General features: G+C 31.7%; 2 protein-coding genes across 2 annotated transcripts; one reads left to right on the top strand and one right to left on the bottom strand.

The window, feature by feature from the left end:
* Positions 1-2,521: 2,521 nt before the first annotated feature.
* Positions 2,522-6,871, bottom strand: TRIADDRAFT_27555 (uncharacterized protein; the record flags this gene model as incomplete). The annotated part of the gene is made up of 4 exons (XM_002113871.1): positions 2,522-2,703; positions 3,490-3,609; positions 4,198-4,357; positions 6,833-6,871. Coding segments are annotated over 4 exons (501 nt in total), but the record flags the coding sequence as incomplete, so codon positions are not given.
* An 8,659-nt stretch (positions 6,872-15,530) lies between these two features.
* On the top strand, positions 15,531-20,573 carry TRIADDRAFT_57808 (uncharacterized protein; the record flags this gene model as incomplete). Its single annotated transcript, XM_002114191.1, has 18 exons — positions 15,531-15,564; positions 15,913-16,203; positions 16,341-16,516; positions 16,662-16,776; positions 16,994-17,047; positions 17,190-17,318; positions 17,399-17,518; positions 17,643-17,749; positions 17,851-18,049; positions 18,156-18,273; positions 18,402-18,696; positions 18,848-18,890; positions 19,021-19,138; positions 19,320-19,414; positions 19,532-19,671; positions 19,817-19,975; positions 20,177-20,279; positions 20,446-20,573. 18 exons carry the CDS (start codon positions 15,531-15,533, stop codon positions 20,571-20,573), a joined length of 2,424 nt encoding a protein of 807 aa, XP_002114227.1.
* Between the last annotated feature and the right edge of the window lie 624 nt (positions 20,574-21,197).

The raw sequence follows: 21,197 nt of genomic DNA, 5'->3' as shown, positions 1-21,197 counted from the left end.
ACATCATTAACTTTTTTTTATGAAAGAAACAGCGAAAAATAAGTATAGTTATCACATAGATTAACCGCTGACATTACTTTATATTATTACCGAATTCACAAAACTGCCCAGAAAATTGATGAGGGCATTTGCATCTGAAGCCAATAATATCGCTATCATCTGGAATACATTGCCCACCATGCAAGCATTGCATCTTATTAAGCTGGCATGGGGAATCTAGTACGTAAAAATATGAATGCTTTTAAATATGGGTGATTAGATGATAATTTCAACACTCATGTTAATCGGTATATGATCACAAATCTTCAAGATTCAGTTGAATATTTACGCATAGTGCTAATTGCATAACCTACGCGTATACATGAGTTCCTAAATAACGCTGAGATAATAAACTCAATTTAATTATCAAAATTTTATATTTGCTGAATAGATATTGCTGTCTCATAACAAATGTACTAAATGAAATTGGGCCTTTAGATTTGACATCGCATATTTATGGCGTCATAGTATTACAAGCTTATTAATAATAATATTCGCATAAGTAACAGCTCTTAATACCATAGCTTATCTCGGTGTTACAAAATAGTGCCTGTCGAGATATTGCGACTAATACATCAAAGCTAAAATATTAAAGGGTACAGTAATAAGTATTACACGCAATTACAGCTTCTAAACAATCTTTGCTTTTAAAATATTCCAGCAGTCTACTGATTGTTACGTTTAATCCTAAAACAGCTATTTATATAACAATATTATAGAATTTAAAATCAGCATTACTAAGGGTAATTTCTTGCGTCAATACCCAAGAAAATAATTAGGGTATAAGTATCGAGTCGTTAAGATGTCACTGGTGCAGATGATAAACACACGGAAAACTACTTTTATGTAAATGTTCATAGCTACTCTGCAATTAACCTGCTATCATATACGCATATAATGGTGGTAACGATTAAAGTGTATAGTAGGTCCCAACCCGGACCCATTATATACTTTAATATGTTAATCACTTGAATAAATAAGCTTTTCCTAGGTATAAAATAAACTAGAATAAATGATAAAATCATTAAAGAAAATTTCAGCTGTATGAGAAATTCCATTTATACCTGAACAATTAAGGGTAACTACTGAATATCGATGGCTATAAACATTCCAGAGTATTTTTGCGTTAGGACAGTCTAATAGTGATGTTTCTCCACCGCTACAATTAAAACTCAAGTATAGAATTCTACTACCACGATAGATTGTTATATTTCGCATACAATTCACACTGCCAATTGTACGAAATCCTAGTCTGCGACAGGCAACTAGGCCACTTAAAAGAGTAAAGGATTTCTCAGATCTGGATTTTAATATAGCGGCCCAAGTGCCATTGTTATATATTTGTAGTATCCCAGATGATATGCGCGTATTATTTTTCATATCAATAATGCGTAAATCGCCATTCTTTAAATTCCCTATGTTGGAAAGAGTATTCAGATTTAGTTATATTACTATTTCTCCAATAATATCAACGAAAAAACATAATGTTTGAAATACCGGTACAAGAAACAATAACTATAAACACAAGTTTCTTCAAATCGCAAATTAGAAATATATCGGATTCTAATCCTTGAGAAGATTTCCCTAAAAATAGTCATATACGCACGCAATGACTTTGTAATTATTTCACAAATTATGGTAGTTACCTCCTTGATCACACTTAGCTCCGTAATAACCAGAAGGACATAAACAGGCATAGCTACTAAAGTCGTTTACACAAGTTGCATTCGATATACATCGACTGTTGAAGCAATAATCGACTATATTATAAAAGAAGGGAATAATACAACGTGAGTTTCAAATAAGCGATATTATTGTTCTAACAGCGATCTCAGTGAAACTTTTAAAGTACTAGCAATTAAATTTGATTCTTGCAATCTTACTTTGATCACATACAGGTCCTCTAAAGCCGTCGTGACATCGACAATAATATTTCTTACTTACGTTAGTAGAAGGAATACAATCACCATTACGGCATAAGCCTGGTTGACAAGGATTATCTGTTATATTAAAGATTTAAATAGATTATAAAAGAACATACCATACCCGTGCTCCTTAGGGCAAAAAATCTCACTACTCTACTAGAAGTTGACTAAGATTAATTTTCTCAGAATATACAAACCAGTACAAAATATTCCAACAGCTTTATTTCTGGCACATTTAAAATTTATCATCGACCCCCACCCACAAATCATTAGTGATTTTTCATAACCACGACAGTACAGATCTTTCAAATAATATGCTCCAATGTAGGATCTGCCGTAATACGAACAGCATGATAGGTTCACAGATCTCTGAAAGCCTAACTGAAGGCATGCAACATCGGCTTCAACTTTTCCGAAGAGTGTATCACATATTGCCCCCCATTTCGCGTTATAGTAAATTTCTACCCTTCCATAGTTGCTACCGCCATGGGTTAAACGAATTCGTTTACCGACACCTACAATTTTGATTAAAAAAACTGATAGTGTTACATTTATCTTTAACTAAATGAGCTATAATAATTTTTTAAAGATTTTCTTTCATCAATGATGTCTATAAATTGCAACATACTTGTTTCACAATGTCTTCCTGTTTCTAATTCTCCACAAATACATTCGTACCCTTGCTTCTTTTTTAAACATGTGGCACCATTTTGACATGGATTAGAAGAGCATGTGTCAACTAGCAAAGCGACAAAGATGTATGAGCTTCTTGTTGAATCTTTCTGATATTAGATATAAATCTTATTTAAAACTATCTTCAGAAATTTTAATTAGAACTAGCTTGATTCATAATCTGTAGTGTAGTTCATTATGATGTTTCAGTAATACTGTATATCGAAAAATTTAACAACGCATCCCCTGGTACACTATTTGCGTATACATACCAGAACAAGTTACACTAACATCCAAAGTTGATTGACTTAAAGACGTACAGTCTTGCGTTGAATTCAGCTTAGATATCATGCATTCACTAATATTAGTTTCTGGGCCACGACAATGAATTAGGTATGCTGTTACATTTGCTATAGTGGCGCCAATGCCAAAATAGTTATTGGCATATTGCTTTTTGAACCCCAAATGCATTGTTTTGCAAATAATATTTGCAACGGTGGTACTGGAGTATGTTGAGCAAATAGAATTCCACTGATTGTTAAGATAAATTTGGGCGAATCCTTCGGCATGATTCCTTCCATGAAATAGCCATACCGTGCCATTTGTAAGCTCTTGTACATAATTAAAAGAAATGAAAAATGCAAATACTGTATGTTGTATGAATAGAAACGCTCATAGATACGGTTTCCCTATCCATATGGTATATTTTCTATATACGAGTATACCGTAACTAATACATAAGCATAGATCTACGCTAAAAATACTGCAGAATGATTGAATTTCTAGAAATATAGTACTTCAGTTTAAATACGGTATATTAAATCATATGACGATATTAGTACCATTACAGTACCATAATAATCTTGACAAAGAGTGCCAGTATAATTTGGAGGACACAGACATTTATAGCCATAAAACATATTCGCACATGTTGCTCCGTTGCTGCAAGGATTAGAAGCACATTCATTCCTTTCTATAAATTGCAAATATACTATACGGTTACAATCAGGTTTAACGCTATAATTAAAGTTGTATTACTTAAAATAATTGTCATAGCATCGAAGCAATTCTAATTTTAATAAATGAATGATTTATAATTCACTAAATTACAGCAAAATTCCTAATTTTACCTTACCTAAGCAAGTAATAAATAGACATTTACGTCCATTTGTACTATTCGATATATCTGCTCTTGTGCTATTACACTGCAATATCGAAGTTTCGAAGCCTGAACATGACAAGTGAGTTATTGGAGATAGTTGTATATTGATTTTAGTTATACGATGCCATGAAAATCTAACATAGCCAGCAAACCCCAGTTGCTGGCAAACGACTCGTGCTGATTTTATAACAGACAATGAGACCAATGGGCAATAATATAGCCACTGACCACCAGTAAAAATTTTAACATATCCTTTTGCTGTAGCGTTAGAAATCGAACTACTTAAAATAACATTACCAAAACTGCTCGGATCTACATCGTAAAATTTATTAAATTGAATCAAAATCTTGCAAATACCAAAGTTCAATTCTTTTTTATTAGCAATAGTATTAAAATTACCGTGCTCGCAATTTTTTCCGTAATACTCTGGCCTGCAATGGCATCTATATTCAAACCCGACAACTTCACAAGTTCCATTATTTGAGCACGGTAAATTCTGGCAGTGATTAAAAAATTGGCAGCGATTTCCAAAGTAACCTGGGAAGCACTGGCACTCTGGCTTTTGAAAATTAATATTGCCGATTTTTATGGATGACTTTATACATGTTCCATTTGCACAGGCCTTGTGACAAATATTATCTAAAGAATAAAATTAAAAACATCACTTTAATCACTTTTTATTTTTCAACTTGAGCCTAGTTAGATTAATTCAATGGATGCCAGTTAATTTTACCTCTCGAAGGGTAACAAATTACTATCTGACAACAACGCGATAGGTAGATGATAGAAGTATACTTATAATAATCTCACTGCCCTATGGAAACTCGATCTGAGATATAATTTATGCAGTATCGCTTTGCAATCATACCGCAGCAATAAATACTTCTGAAATAGTTAGGATGAGCAGAAGACGAATAAATTTACAGCGGCGATTTTTGAATTAAGTAATAGTAATCCTCTCATATTATTAGGCTCTATTTGTGACAAGTAAATAAACCCTACTGAAAGTACATAAACTACACAGTAGTGAATTACGTAGTTACCTACATGAACTCACATCGCTAAAAAATAAATATATATATTACTTCTTCATCTCATAAATGAATACAGTAGGTGTATTTAGTAACATGCATAGATAGATAGCATTTGTAATAAACTAATTTTACAGTTTATACTTGATTTCCAGTATTATTAATTACATTACATTTCGCTCAGCGAAAATTTTTAAAGTGTAATTGTAAAATCACACCTTGACAATTTATTTTTAGTAGAAATCGGCTATCTACAGATTTGCTTGCTCCATATTTTACTTGGCAGTCGGCTAACTTGCTTTCATTTCCCAAGCAATGCAATCCATTAACCCATATTTTCATGTTACAATTAGTTGGACAACATGAATACCAAGTAACAAATTTGTAGCCTAGTTGTCTGCATATAACGGTAGCTTCGGGCAAATTGGTTGTATTGGCATAGATGCCACCCCAAAATCCATGGTGATAAATCTCCACTGTTTTAAAGTTAGAACCTGCATTCTCATCTTTCAATCGAATAGCTCCTTCGGCTGGTTCAACTTTAATTATAATAGACATATAAGCATATGATGTATTTAAAACTAGTATTAAATATTTATTTTACAGTAAGTTGTAAGCTAGCAATGGTGAGCTATAGCTAAGCACGCGACGAAAATACAGAGTAACAAGATAGAAAGTTAAAAGGAATTTATAAATCTATCCCAGATTGCATCCTGTTTAAATAACAAATTTACGCAATCTTTAAACTAGATTTAGCTTTCAACAATCACACTATTAGTGTAAAAGAATTAAATTTAGTTTTATAGGGATTATGTGGTACAGTTTCACAACAAACGTATAAGATCATATACAGAAAGAGATGCGTTTAAATGAAAGCAAACCCAGATACTGCTTACAGGTTAAAGTTTAACTTTACCTATTTTAACTTCACATAATTTCCCTGTATAATCCTGTGCACAAATACAAGTTACACCGCGCACATCTTTTCGACATTTGTGATTTGTCAAGCTGCAGATACGTTGATCTGATTCTTTGCAGTTTATGTCCCCTATTTAAGATAAAAAACAGTTGTTTAGTCTCTCATGATAAGTTATACTACTGTAGAAATTAAAGCCATAAAGGTTTATTAAATTATATGTTAGTAAGTTGCATTTTTTTGTGTCCTACTACGATCGCAAATAATATTCAGTGTGTCTGATGGTAAGCATGAAGAAACGTCTCCAAAATCTCTTGTATTACATTGACCAATGGACATAGATTTCTGAAAACAGCGGTAAACAAGTAAAATTGGCGATATGTCGAAATTTGGGGAAGAGTGAAACGATGTGATAGCTCCTCTGTAACCAAGCTGCATGCATATCACATTGGAAATAAAGAATTTATCCAGATGAAATTTTGTTTCTAAACAGATCGAGCCCCAAGTATTATTAAAATAAACCAGAGGGATGCCATGATATATTCCTGATAACTGAATTTCTCCAGTTTTAACGGGACCTAAGCATAGATTTAATTTAGAAACGTTAACTTAAGCAGCAACACTATGAAATTTATTTTAAATGACGTAGTATAAAGCCTCCAACAGAATGTCGATTGCATCTTTTCTTGCAGCTACGCAAATATTTGTTTGAGCTAATAATTCTTATACATTAAGTAGGTTAATGCACTTATTACCATGCTGGCAATTATTGCCGTAGTATAAAGGAGGGCATATGCACGAATAGGCATAATTACTTAATACGCAAGTAGCATTGTTTGGACATGGGTTCGATAAGCATCCTGCCCAAGTTACTTCTGTTAAAAAGGAAATAACGATTAATATTAAATTTACCATTGCATGACGCTATTCTAGATTACAATTGTCCGAGTATTAATCTAAACTAAATTAATTACATCATGATCTGCTTAGATCTGGTATTAAAGAAAGAGTTACCACCTGTATCGCAATTTCGTCCAGTATAAGAATTTCTGCAAGAGCAAACATAATCCGTTGATTCATTTCTAACTGAGCATATCCCATTGTATAAGCAAGGATTGGAAGCACAAGGATTCTTTACTAATAAAATTAGGATAGTCTTGTAAATTATCCTATGACGGATATTGTCATTTATAAGTAAATAAGTACAACGCCACAAAACGGTTGAACAGTTTAAATTTTATAGCAATAAATAATCTAATTTACTTTTCGAATCTTCAAATTACAATTTAATAAATGCAATTATCTGTAGTCTAGCTTATTTGATTTAAATTGTAAGCTATACTATATAATGAGGCAAAATCTGCATTATCTATCTCTAAATCATATTTACTGATCGAACACTCTGCTCGTGATACTTCGCATACTTGTATAATACTTTAACTTGGTAACTGACCATACACTCGCCTAAAGTAGTTTGTTTTCTTTATATTATCGGCATTGTCATTTGCAAAGAAACTTCAACGTGCAAAATTACAATTATAGCTAGAGTAAAGAGCACGCCTTTCGATCCTTAGATACCTGTATTACGAAAATCTATGCATTATCATTTATAAATGTGCCTAAGTAGTAAAAGGTCCCTTTAATACTTCTTTTAGAATACAATCCCTATCAATTACTGAAGATCGTATCTTCAAGAACGTCGTTTGTAGGAGACCAATTTTCTCAACGGTCCAGTGACATAAGTAATTTACGATTTTATTTTTTCTGTTATAAGTAAATTTATTTATTCTATAAAGTAGTGAGTTCTGAAGTATTGTATTCAGAAGATTTTTCAGATATCTAGTTATTTTGTTAACATTCATTTACGATATAAAGGACTGAATTATGCAATTACTATCGTATTATATATCTTCACAAATTAATGTATAATTAAAATTGCACAATCCCTTTCCATTTGATATGTAATCTTACAATGACTAGTATCTAGTATAGTAGTGAACAGTCTAAATCTACTCATTGCCTGAAAGAGATAGGCAGGATAAATTAAATCATTATTCTATACATTTTGTTTATCAAACCTAGTCTAGAAACTACTTTCCTGTAATACTTTCAGATTTACTAGAACAGTCGCTCTTAGTAAACCAAGAAATTAAAAAAAATTTTCTATGTCATTTACCTTCAATTTCGCAAGCTTTACCCGTCCATCGACTCTTACAAAGGCAATTAAAGCCATTTTTATTATTACTAACCGTGCAAATACCATTTACACAAGGGTTACTTGCACAGGGTTGGAAGCAGCGAGTAACTATGACCATGAAATAAAATACGAAGCTTTAGCAATCTGCCAGTGTATTAAATATCTCACGAAAAAAATAGATATGTCGAACTTCTAAATTTAACACTATCTTCAAGATTAAGATAAGTTTTTAAGAAATTGTGATTATTGCATATACGAATATAATTATACGTGACGGTAGGATCGGACAGCTAGAATATTAATATTTTAAAGAATCGTATCTATTATGAAAGATTCTTAGCTGATTAACCTAGAATTTAAATTTGTACTAAAGGTTTTAAATTAGTATTAATTATGTTATCAGCGGCTACTGTAGTTATTATTAACAGTACAAAATCGTTTGCTTTTGATCTATTATTTAAACCAAATAATATTTGATCAAGGACTTCCGACAAAAATCCCTGATTTAATAATAGGGGTGTGATCAATTGTAGGTAAGTAACATACCGAATTCGCAAAAACTGCTTTCATGCGAAAATCGATAATTATAATCAGTATTAAAAGGGGTACTGTACTTTATAAACGACTACAATTATTTGCTACTACTCTTTACTGCTATGATGTACCAGATATATTGCAGTATGTTCAGCCTTATAGTTGCACTCAACAAGTAACTTCTATTCCATAAGTACAAAACCCAATTAATTACTGATCATATCTGAGTTGCTGCAGCCATTACGGTACTTAGTGCTCTTCAGCTATGATCATATTAATTCGTGATAGCTGCATCCCTCTATTTCCTAAAAACAACATTGTGGATGTGTCTGATTATTAAATCTAGTTTAGGTAGGACTTTAAACTCTTCTTTCTGTGTACCCGTAGACAATATCATTTGCCAGCAATAAGATTTGAATAAGTATAGAAACAGCCACGGTGAAAGTATAGTAATTTACCATTGTGACATTCAGAATTGATCGTAGTTTCATTGCATTGGCATAAATAAGATGATACAAGCTTGTTTAGTAGAGTATCACGAAAGCGATATGAAATACATTTCCCATAATGGCATGGATTACTGTGGCAAGGATTTAATGGATAAGGAACCGCTAGAGAGTTTATGCAATAAATAACAGATTTAATGGTAAGTTATCAGAAACATCTAGCTACACTTGCCGAACAAGAAATTTACAATAGTTTAAGCTTAAATCTATTTCACTTACCATGCTGACATCGATCTCCGAAATATCCATCGTAGCATACACATATCTCAGTACGACCTTTTAAATAACACAATCCAGCATCGCATCTATTACGTTGACATACTTTTAGATCGCCTAAAATGCGAAAAGAAAGTTTCTATAATGATGCTTGTAACTGCGTAGGATAGTAATCAAGTATATTAAAGGAACGAATCAATTTGCTATAGTACTAAATATCATGCTTAAATCTTCACTTTCACATGCAGTTAGCTATTCGGACCTGAAAAATCCTTACAAATTTATAGCAGAAACCGTAGAACTGAACGACTTACCATTTTTAAATTGTTCATTTAGAGCCCCTAATATATTTATTATCTATTATCAATTATAACATAGGTATAGTAATTATATAATCAGAATTGTTGAAGAAACAAAGTATTAAATTAGTAACTAACAGGAGCACTTCATCTGCAATCATTAAACTAGCGGCATTTACTGCAACTGTTACTATATTTTGTAAGTGATCCTTTGCTAGTTACATTTGCTGACAGAATAAAAATTTTTCAAAAATTAAAGTTAATCGCTTCTAATGAGAATTTTTAACAAGTTAACAATCAAAAATTTCTGTTCATGTATTTCTTTCTAAACTAACAAACATTTTGCTATTTAAATTCATTACTGTACAACGATTATCATAATTCCCAATATTACAGTAAAATTAGATCAGAAACTAATATAACTTTTTCTGAAGTGTTCTCAATCATATCAAACGGCTATGATACTCTAAAGTAACAGGAAGAGTTTAAAATGATTTACGGATTAAATAGATTAGATTTTTTTACTACTTTAGTCATTACATTATAGCTTTGCTAGAGTGAAATTTTTGACTAGCACTAAAAATCGCATTCAAACTTTGAAAGTTATTTCTATTTTACAGGTAGCATCACTACAACAGGATCAGAAAAATATTATTCTCATCTCTTACAGTTAGCAATAGCAGCAAATACGAAAGAAATGAATTCATTTCACCAAATACGGCAATGTGGTAGGTTTTTCAATGAAGTAAACATAAGTACTAGGTTTTTTCGCTAATTTCACACTAAAATGTTACTGAAGAAGTTAGTAGATACGATTTAGGCAATATTCAAAATACAGAAAACTATGAGTCATCAAGAGTTGTGTATCTTATATACGTCAAAATACTCTACCATGATGAAACTAGACTATATAACTATTTGTTGATGGGTTTTTACTTAGGTAAAATAAATAATCAATTTTAGAATTATTTAAAAAGTTTTTGTTGTTGACGTAAGAGCCATTCAATCAAGAAATTGTAGAACTACATAAAAATCACTTTAAAATGTTAGTGTGAGGCAAAAATATGATGCGTTCGGCTGTACGAGTATACTATGGAATTGTGTGTTTGATAATTTAATGATTGATAATTAGTTTAGAGATTCCGTAGAATCAACGCACTCGGGCTCGTTTACATCTTCAAATTTTATTTTAGCAACGTAATTTTTATTTGCTAGGGCCATAATTCTATAAACAGAAATTTATAGCACTAAGCAAAAGCTGGTAGCCATCTACCCGTGATTTCGTTAAGCCAACTGCAAGAATTAGGGTTATGTATTTAGTTTTACTGTAGTTTTAGATATATTTTTAAATATAGACATTTTATTATGTTCTGAACATAAATACCTCTACAGTCTATTTCAACTATGCTCAAATATAGCTTGTCATGTTTAGTTATTTATGGCACCTACAGTCTTCGCTTTTTGCTACAATCATTTACTATTATATAGCCTGTTTATGGTATATAATGTATCTAATTTTACAAAATTGTTCTCTGCATGTGTTCTCTCTCTCTAAAATTATAAATACTGACCATTTCTACCTCAGATTTGTCAGTCGCACTTGTTAGTGTTAGTATCTACACACGTTACTTCACAACAGCTTACACTCTGATCTACCAGCAACTACTACTCTGTACCTAGTTATTCTCTACAATAAATATCTCTTTTTTTAATAGCCCCTCGCATCATTATTGTGAAATGCTTAAGAAGTCCCCGTCCGCAGACTCTTCGAACTCTCCATCACAATAAGCATGAATTTCCAAAATTGATTAGAGATGTACGCCTATTCAAGATATGTTCTACAAAATACCGTTGCATTATTATAATTTTTACCCTGTTAATCACGACCAAGGCCACGTACAGTATTCGCACAACGTTTGGAAACTCATATAGAATGCTTGCCTTTCATTAATTACTAATTAATCGTAGTTAAAAATAGCTCGGTGAATTTCAATTATTAGGTTAGAATCCGGTCAAGCCTTTTAAACTTTTTAGCCAGTGATTCAACGCTAATTTACATAGGAGAATATCATTTCGTTAACCATGCAAAATTATCTACCTTTATGTTAAGTCAATGGCAAATACAATCATCTTTATGCCTTCGGCCTATAAAATATCCTGCGTATTTCGACAAATCATTACGTCATCTACAATTAATGAGCCTGTAAATCATTTTTAGCTTTAAAATTTTCGTATAATTATTGATTTAGACAATTTATAATTACGTAATCACTAGTTGGATGCTGCATATAATTCGCTTCTTATCGGCATAATATATAATTCAAATTGATTACTTGATTAAAATACCGAGCGTGTATAGTTTACGTGTAGGGCTCAGTTATAGACTTTTAGATACGGATAGCTGAGTATTGAGGTCTATGATTCAGGTATGGCCACAGTTGTGGCCATAGATTTAATGATTTAATTATGTCTGAATACGAGCATTTCAGAAGTCCAGTATAAATACAAGTTAACTTTACGCAATTATATCAGTCATGTAATTTGATATAATAATCTAAAATACTTAATATGTTTAAAGTGACAAATTAACTTTACAGTTAAACTTGAAAATTACTGCAATAATAGCCTATATCAAAACATCTTAAAACGTAACTAATTATTGTTTGCATCAAAATGATGTGCCGTTAAATTCTAGTCAATCAGTAAATAATAAATGCCGCAATCTCAATTATATATTTCACAAACTTCAATTCATGTAAGCTGTATTGGTTCAGTAATTCTATTTTTACTGTAGCTTTAGAAAAATAATTTATTTGGTTGATAACAGAACCTAGTATATTTTACTTATATAAGATCTGCTTTAAGATTGTTGGTCGATCTTAGTGGACTTTTGTAGTTATACTATAAGTGCTGTAGAAGATAAAATTTAAAGCTAAACCATGATTACTATAATTTAGTACTCTCGGAAATCCAAGCTAATTAGCACTTTAAAGCAATTTATTAAAGAATTCAATGTAAATACAGATCGCAATATTCGGTACGTTAGTCGTTCAATAAATTTTTTAATAAGTGAAGCGCATATTCTTGTACATTTGTTAGTATAACTTGATAAAACTCTTGATAATATAATACACAACATTTGACTGATCTGTATACCTTTTAATTCAACGCTTTAAAATCATGAAACTTTGCTAATAATAAAGCTTTTGCTTCCCTTCAAGATCTATTAGTGCATAAAATTGCAACGTGCTAATTTAAAATTAAATGGAATAAGCTCCGTAATTACAATACGAAGTATAGATGCTGTCCTGAATTCTAATATTGCATATTCATTAACAATTAAATTTATAATATTATAACAAAGCATGGATGAATTTAAACCGACATACCTGGCCTTCGATCACATTAGATATACCATCCTACATTTACCCTCACATCGCAATGGTACTGTACTTAGTAGAGCAATATTTTAAACTATTTTTATCACCCTTACGCGTACATTCTTCAGAATAAAGTTGAGGACAATATTATTTATCAATGTACTATATTAGGGCACATTCATGTGCAGAATGTTTTTAGATATTTATCGTGTAACCTTAATTGCTAACGTTTCAAAGCTGGCAAGATTTATATTTTAAGTAAAGCTAGCTATTTCTAACTGACCCATAACCCTGACATAAAGTTAAAGTTAAAATTCACGATTAATAGCAATGACTTGTTATGGCTATTATCACATGCAATTGCCAGTATTTTTCTGGGAGGGACGTAACAGAATGTTACCGTAAAGCCAGTAATTTTTACCATCTGAAAATCTCCAACCATTTTAATATATACGTACGGTACTAGTAAACGAATTAATCTGCAGGCTACTGTATTCATTTTAGGAAATTTTACGGTAGTAGTTTTAATAAGACATCCAGCTGTTAAGCTAATGAGCATGTGTAGTAAAACAAAAGTTTGCGCCATTTTTAGGCGCATGTTTCAACCTCAAGTGTATGTCAATTATTCATGTCTTGTCTTAGCATGGTAGCATATGAATATGAAGATAGACATGATTGATCTCCACTAAAGTAAGAGTATACATTATTACACAAATTCATCTTACTGATTAGTAAAAATACCTAGCTAATCAACCGATTCATAAATTATTCGATGAACTCTTTTACTATACAAAATACAAAATACGTTGTTATTAATAATTAACGATAACGCTTTGAGGACGAATTGAAGAATCGACCACGGTACAGACACAGACCGTACAGTACAGTTATTCTTTTACTGAACTATCCTTCTCTTTAAAAGAGATCTTGCCCATATTCAGCTACCTTGGCTTAATCCTATTAGTTTATGACTTATAGTTTCTTTAATGGAATACAAATATTTGTGCTCGATTAGAAGAAATGTAGATAGTATTTGAATACAAGATAATCTATACGTATCGTCGTAGAGATGTCTTTGATCTAGTAAGAGGTGTGCATATAGTAAAATGCTGCCGAAGTTAATGCTTCACTGTGGAATTTAGTTACAGCCTACTACCGTGATTATGCTTTAAAAAAAATAGTTATCGATGTATTTCTTAATGCAATAAAATAGTGTAGCCTAGGCTAGCTAGCTAATACTGCCACTTATAACATAAACAAGACTAAAATTTTATCAGTGTGCTCCCTGTGACAACAATAATGTCATGATAATTTAGATAGTGCCAAGCATTCTTGTCGTGCGTGACTCGTGAGAAAAGATCTAATTAAACGCAGATGTAGACGCTTAATATTTAAATCTTATAATTTGTTACCTTGGTGATGCCAAGCCTAATTCCTTTACTTTTATTGTTTGTCCTTTATTTACATTACAATGGCATCGGATTTGAAGGCATTAAGCTTAATTACTGGGAAATGATATTACCACCTGTTGAAATCTTAAAGTTCAACAAAGGAATCATATAGTTCCAATACAAATTTTTACCACAGAAATTGACCATAAAATGTAATCAACATGCGGCATTCATCGCTATCTTCAGAATCATTTTTCACTGTATTAATAAATTATTTGGAACGCTTACGCAAAACTTTAAATTATTTATCAGTGGGCTGTTGTAATATAAATTGAAAATATTCGTATTCTAAGCAGATCCGGTTGAGAATTATAACCAAAAGGAAAGAGCAATTTCATACGTGTTGCTTCAGTAGATGCGATGAGAGAGTGTTACCGATAGCTCTCGATGTGAATTTAAGAAGTCAGTTTCTCAGTACTGATTAGGCTGAGAAATGAAATGGCAAATTTTCAAAATAAATTATAATTATAATCGAAGGAAAATAAATTGTAATATAGAATATTAAATTTTACAATCCTCACTTAGGGACAAAGTTATACATGTGAGCTAGTATTACTTTATTGCCAAATCGTAATGCATAGCAAATATTTTTATAGTTGTATCCTTTCAGTAATAATAATGTATCATCTATAATGTTGAATAAATGCAATTAAAATGTTTCATAACAAATATTCAAGCATTCCTAAATAATATAGATGGGAAAGAACAAGATAACTCTTTATTCGCTAAGTGCTGGCATGGACTGTGGGGAGGAGCTTGTCCTAACTATAACAATGAATAGACTTACAAAATTCTTTTAAACAATAGTTTGAAATAATTTATATTTTAAACTTGAAATGAATTTCTGCCAGGAGTTACCATTTAAACGATCAAACGACTTACCAACGCATCATTCTTTAAGTATTATGACACAGTTGTATCTGTAATTAATCTAACTGTTATTTGTTATCACTGATAGCAATCTAGCAGCGCTCTAGACCAGGCTAGAAATACTTATGTTATTGCCTTATTTATCTGATTTGGCTTAGTCTAGAATACACAATTGCTGATGTGTTAGTAGTATTTGAGATAACTCAACGTACTTTAATTGCTAGTATCCAAAGAGAAAGTCACTGTCGCTTAAATTATAAACACGGATTTTGAATCGCAATAAGAATATGAATCGATACCTACTTTTAACTCTGTTGTCGTGCTTATTCGTTATGGTGGTGCCCAACGATATCGATATTAGAAAAGGTGAGGAATAAATTTTGATATGAATATTTCTAAGTAATGTTTAAGTGAAAAGTACCTGTAAAAATTTAATTCATTTGGACTACTGAAATTCATACAGTATATTTGAATTCCATATACGTGTAGCCGTAAAGACAAAATTGAAATAGAGTTATATTATTAAACTTTATGGTTATATATTTTATCTACATAAACAGTACATAAAAAATGTCTTCTTATGACGATTTTAGCTAATTTCAAAGATGTTATTGAAATTTTTATGTTGGACAGATGTATTAACGTCTGGTGTTATATACTTACAGCCAACACAACTTTAATCACTAATGATAATAATGATTTCTGTAATGACAGGGGCAATGTTGAAAATAACGGAAACTAAAATTATCAATTCAACGACAGTTATCTTAGAATGGCGGTTAAATATAACTAAAGAAGCAAAGTACAAAATTGCAAAATTTATAATTATGATTCGCCAATCACATTCGTCGTCTGCTAGAAATACAGTGTTGCCGGGATCCAAGAGAAGCTATGTTGTCACTAGTCTCAAGCCCCGCACCAAATATACTATTTCGGTAATAGCCTACGATTTTGCACTTCGTCGTAAACTAACGGTTAAGGTGACTACTAAAATGCCATCTCAAGGTATGAATAGATGGACTAATTGTCCTACTAACCGCTCTGTATTGTTGTTTTCACTTCGTACTGCATGCCATGCAGTTGCTGTCAAATTGCATTATATAATGCCTAACTGTATACGAAATGTATGAAAATCATTACAGAACGAACCCAAAACATGAAAAATATTAGGATATCATTCAAAAATAGAACATCTATGGAAATTAGATGGAAGTTTTTTAATAATCCATCAACAAGCAAGCAATCTATTTACAGAATTGAATGGTATTTAGTCTCAAATTTAATGAAAATAGGAGAAGTTAAAGTAAAGAAAATCCAGGTAGAACAAAGATTATCTCATAAAGTAGCAGCTCTAAAGTATAACTAAGTAAAGCATTAGCTGTTCTTATTTTCATCAAGAAGCTATACAATAATAATGAAATTGAAAAAAAATATTCATTTCGACGAATTTTAAAATTTTTTAGAAATACCTTATTTCCAATTTAAAAGCAAGTTCCAGCTATCTGATTCACGTAACATCATTAAATGCAACTGCTGATAATCCACGCTTAACAATTGTGGGTACCACAGCAAGTTTGAGTACGTTAAACATGGAATTTAATATGCGAAATCTTGTAAATTCTATTCTCTAACATCCCAGTAGTAAAAGTATTAATCGTTATAGTTCCAGGTAAACCCAATATGACACTAGAAGTATATGGCCAATCAAGTATTATTGTCCGCTGGCAATCGCCTAAAAATGTTCATGTAGATACCGTAACAAAATATCAAATTTCCATCCTGTACAACAATACAGGAAATGTTTACCACTTGCCGCCAGATTTTAAGTTCCATTACTTTTCAAGTCTAGGTAAGTATAACACGTACTGCACACGATAGTTGTGAATGTCTAATTCTTTAACAGGGAATATTTGAATTTGGTAAGGTAGCATTGATGCTAAACATTTACGCTAACTTACAAATAGCATCCTGATCATATCGTATGATTACAGGTAAAAGTGGCAAGTATACGATAAAACTAGCTGCTAAAACAAGTGCGGGATGGGGAAAGTCAGCAAGTCAAGAAGTTTTTATCAATGTATCAACTTCTAACAAGGAAACTACTCCAATTAATCCGATAGGTATTGTGAATATTTCAGCTCATAGCTACATCACATTTTAGAGATTAAATATCAACATCAATGGCAAATATCCACTGTAGAAAAACAAAACATTAAAGCAACAAGCATTAAAACCGCTACTACTACAACTACTGCATTACTGCCAACGAAACAGTCTCAACGTTCGACAACCATAGCTAAAAACAGCGATGATCAAGCGAGTAAGTTATAGCTATTACATACCTTGTTTTGTGCAATTTTCGAAAGTATGGATCAATGTAAAGTAATAGTATCTTTGAACGAAAATTGTATAGATACTTAATATATTTTTTGTGAATATTGCAGCATATAACCAATTTAACCTTAGCATCGATAACATTATGCCAAATTCTATAATCTTGAATTGGAGATATCCAAATCTATCTTCAGGAAGCAAATTTGATCATTATGAGGTAGGACTGTATATTAATTAATGCAATATAATATATAGCAGATAAATTGTAAAATATTTATTGAGCATATTTTACCTGTAACTTGCCGCTTTAATTTATAGATTTCGTTGGCAGCATCTAGTAAAGATGCAAACAGTAATTTACGCAAGCAATCAATTCGCAAACTTCTCATGGTTAACATAACCTCCTGCAGAATTACCAAATTGCTGCCTTTTACTACTTATCACGGTCACATTGCTGTAATCATGAATGACAGTAGGATACTACAAAGCGATATCCAGTTTACTACCGAAAAATTGGGTAAATATATTTCAATTGATAAGTGATTTATGTCAAGAAATTACTTCAAGAAGCTTCCGTAAGTTACCGTATTTTTTACATTAACGCCGACATACCGCTTATTTAGCGCCGGTTGCTGTAGAAAAAATTCATGTTTTGAAATTAAAGTTCTTACCGAATCAGAATCAATCGTATCAGGTACTAGTGCAAATACCTAAAGTTTCGGAAGCTTATGGTCCAATTAGGTAACTCTAGTACAATAACTTGTTATTGCGAATTCAAAAATTACTCAACCATTTTCAACATGATAAATTGAGCTCACTGAAAAGGTATCGAATTTATGTTAACAATTTTATGCTTAACTTTTTCCTAGCTACTATGATTTAATTATCATAAAATTGATTGTAGTTGGCCGTGATAAAAAATTATTGCCAGTCTATAATCTCGAGGATTTAAATCCTCAGTTTTTAAATCGACTCCTGGGCATTCAGTTTCGCCACATCGACCTGCCAGCATATGTAACAGCAAGATTTTCGCCTCAAGAACTACCAATAAATTTTACTATTGGCGATAATACGACGTCAAATAGTATCTACAATCGTCCTTTGTTATCTAATATAAAATATGCAGCAATACTAAGAGCTTATGTAAAAACAAATCAAGTCAAAGTAAGTTCTGATGTAGTACATGAATATTTTTTGATAATTATTGTAGCTAGTAATTTCTAAATTATGCAGTCATCCACAATTATCATCGAAGTAATTACTAGATATCATTATCTTTTAGCTCCTAATGTTATTTTATTTCTATATAATATAGGATTCGTTACTTTATACGTCCAGTCATATGGTACAGTTGCCAGGTAACTACACTTAGCGATTAGAATTATGCTTACATCTTGCTATTTTTCAATACGAATTCATACTTACCAGAACTATCAGCTAAATTCCGGTTCTAATGAATAAGAATTAATGGATCTATATTGAACTTAGGTATCGAGGATAGTCTGGAACTTGAACTTCAGGTCATAATTTCACTTCCAATAATCATTATAGCTGGAAGTGCCCTTCTAACAGTTGTATTGATAGTTCTCGTCGCGGTTATAGTCAGGTAAGATGCAACTCAAATTCATAACATTTTAGGAATGAAATCAATCTCAGTCAAAATTTGCTTATCCTAGTTTAATGGACAATTAAATTCTAACAATTCACCTAAGAATGAACTCTGTCTACGTGACAGAAAGTATCATAATTATAAATAAATTTCCAAAAATCTTTGCTATTGTTTCCAGAAAATTCTACAAGAATAAGCATCCTGTCGCTGTTCGGCGCATTCATAACAAAACATCTTCGCAGAGAAATTTGAAAACCATAGTTAAATATCCAGGTTAGTCTTATTTGATATCAACCACATTATTGAATTGTCATATAGCATGCTTGTTGGGAATAAGGTTCTGATGCATAGTTTTCTTTCTGCAAATGGACTTTTAAAATTGTTTAACAGTTAAAGCTAATATCCAATCAGACTATACTAAAACGGAGGACAAGAACGACAAAACTAATAAGACATTGTTCGAGAATACGATCAGAAACCCTAAAACTGAAAATAAGCCAGCCAATAGCTGCAATATCGAATCTGATATGGTAAAAACTATTGCTGTAACGAAAAATAATTCAGTTCTTTGAAGAATTATCGTACGCAGTCGCCATCATAGAATCAGAAGGATTTAATAGTCCTATCTGTTATCACAGATATTACAGTAATTTTCTGTTAATTAATATGATATAGGGCAATAATGAAGCACAATTGCGTCCTCATAATTGTTCGGTTCATTATCCTAACTCAATATCGATTGATCAAACTCGAGAATCGTCCCAAGAAAAGCCTTCACAAGATTCCGAACCTCAATTGCGCATCATAACTTGTAAATATCCAACTGACGAAAAGGTAAGAATTGCAAGCGAAATGACTTAATAAATCCTTGCAACTAGCGTGCGAATCAATTGCAGTTAAAGAATTTCACAGGGCTTAATTTAAATTCAGTACACCAATTATATTATTTTCTGAGAAGTTTTTTTAATAATCCTCTTATGCTGAATCGTTTGCTGACATTATTAATAAATTGCCTCATATAATAAAACTTGCCAGATTCCCAGTAACACTTTCGATCAAGATCATGAATCAGGTTATGTTGGACTAGATTATGACGACAGTATGTGTCATAGCTGTTCACACATCGATATTGGCAACGGTTAGTCAGCATAAATATGAGCAAAATTTAATTAATGAAATGTTAACGTCGACGATTGATGTTTTCCGTTCAGTCTGAGTGTGGTTAAATTATACATTACTCTAATTAAAATAGAAGTGATAAAATTTATTACTAATACAACTATTCTACGTTCAAACGCATGCAGACGAACAAGAAGAAACCGATAGCTTAAAATATCAATACCAAGTTAAAGATGATGTTCGTGATTCTATTTCATTATATCAAATGAGACGCCAACTATCACAACACGACCGAAGCAGCTTTTGGATTTAATGGAAATTGTTGTATCAAAAGATCATAGCGGAATATTATTTCTTCTTACTTATTTAAATCCTCTGAACTATTGATCAACCATATAAAAGGGCCATCGTAGCATGTAAAATTAAAAAAAAGTGGCAAATGTACATAGGGAGCGAACTGAACATTCCCAGATCAAAAACTCCAATCGCGTCTTGCTTTATACAAAATCGTTGGTAATATACCGCGCTTTCCATATACTGTTACTACAGTAACTTAATCGGCGCGGTTTTTTATCTTAAGTACATAAAAAGCACATACGCAGATGCTATAACATGTTCAAGTGATAATTATTTAAATTATTTTTTTAATCAAATGACCGAAAAATCATTTGAGTGCTTTATTTAAAGCATTTTATTAAATCCTATCAATTTAAGAAGTAGTACAAGCCCATAGGCCGTGCTCCTGTTAAGTTAATATCAGTATTAACCATTGTTTCTCCAAAATATGGCAAACACTATTTATGCAATATTAATTATAGCTTCTTATTATTTAACATGAACAAACTACAATATGCTGACTTACTTTTAATATTTTAACAAATTTGGAACTACTATATCTGCTATTACTCAAGTGCCTACTTAATATATTAATAAAGCT

Source organism: Trichoplax adhaerens, genomic scaffold (assembly GCF_000150275.1).
Source record: "Trichoplax adhaerens TRIADscaffold_7 genomic scaffold, whole genome shotgun sequence".
NCBI classification, from domain to species: Eukaryota; Metazoa; Placozoa; class Uniplacotomia; order Trichoplacea; family Trichoplacidae; genus Trichoplax; species Trichoplax adhaerens.
This window is presented reverse-complemented; position numbering and strand designations above follow the sequence as displayed.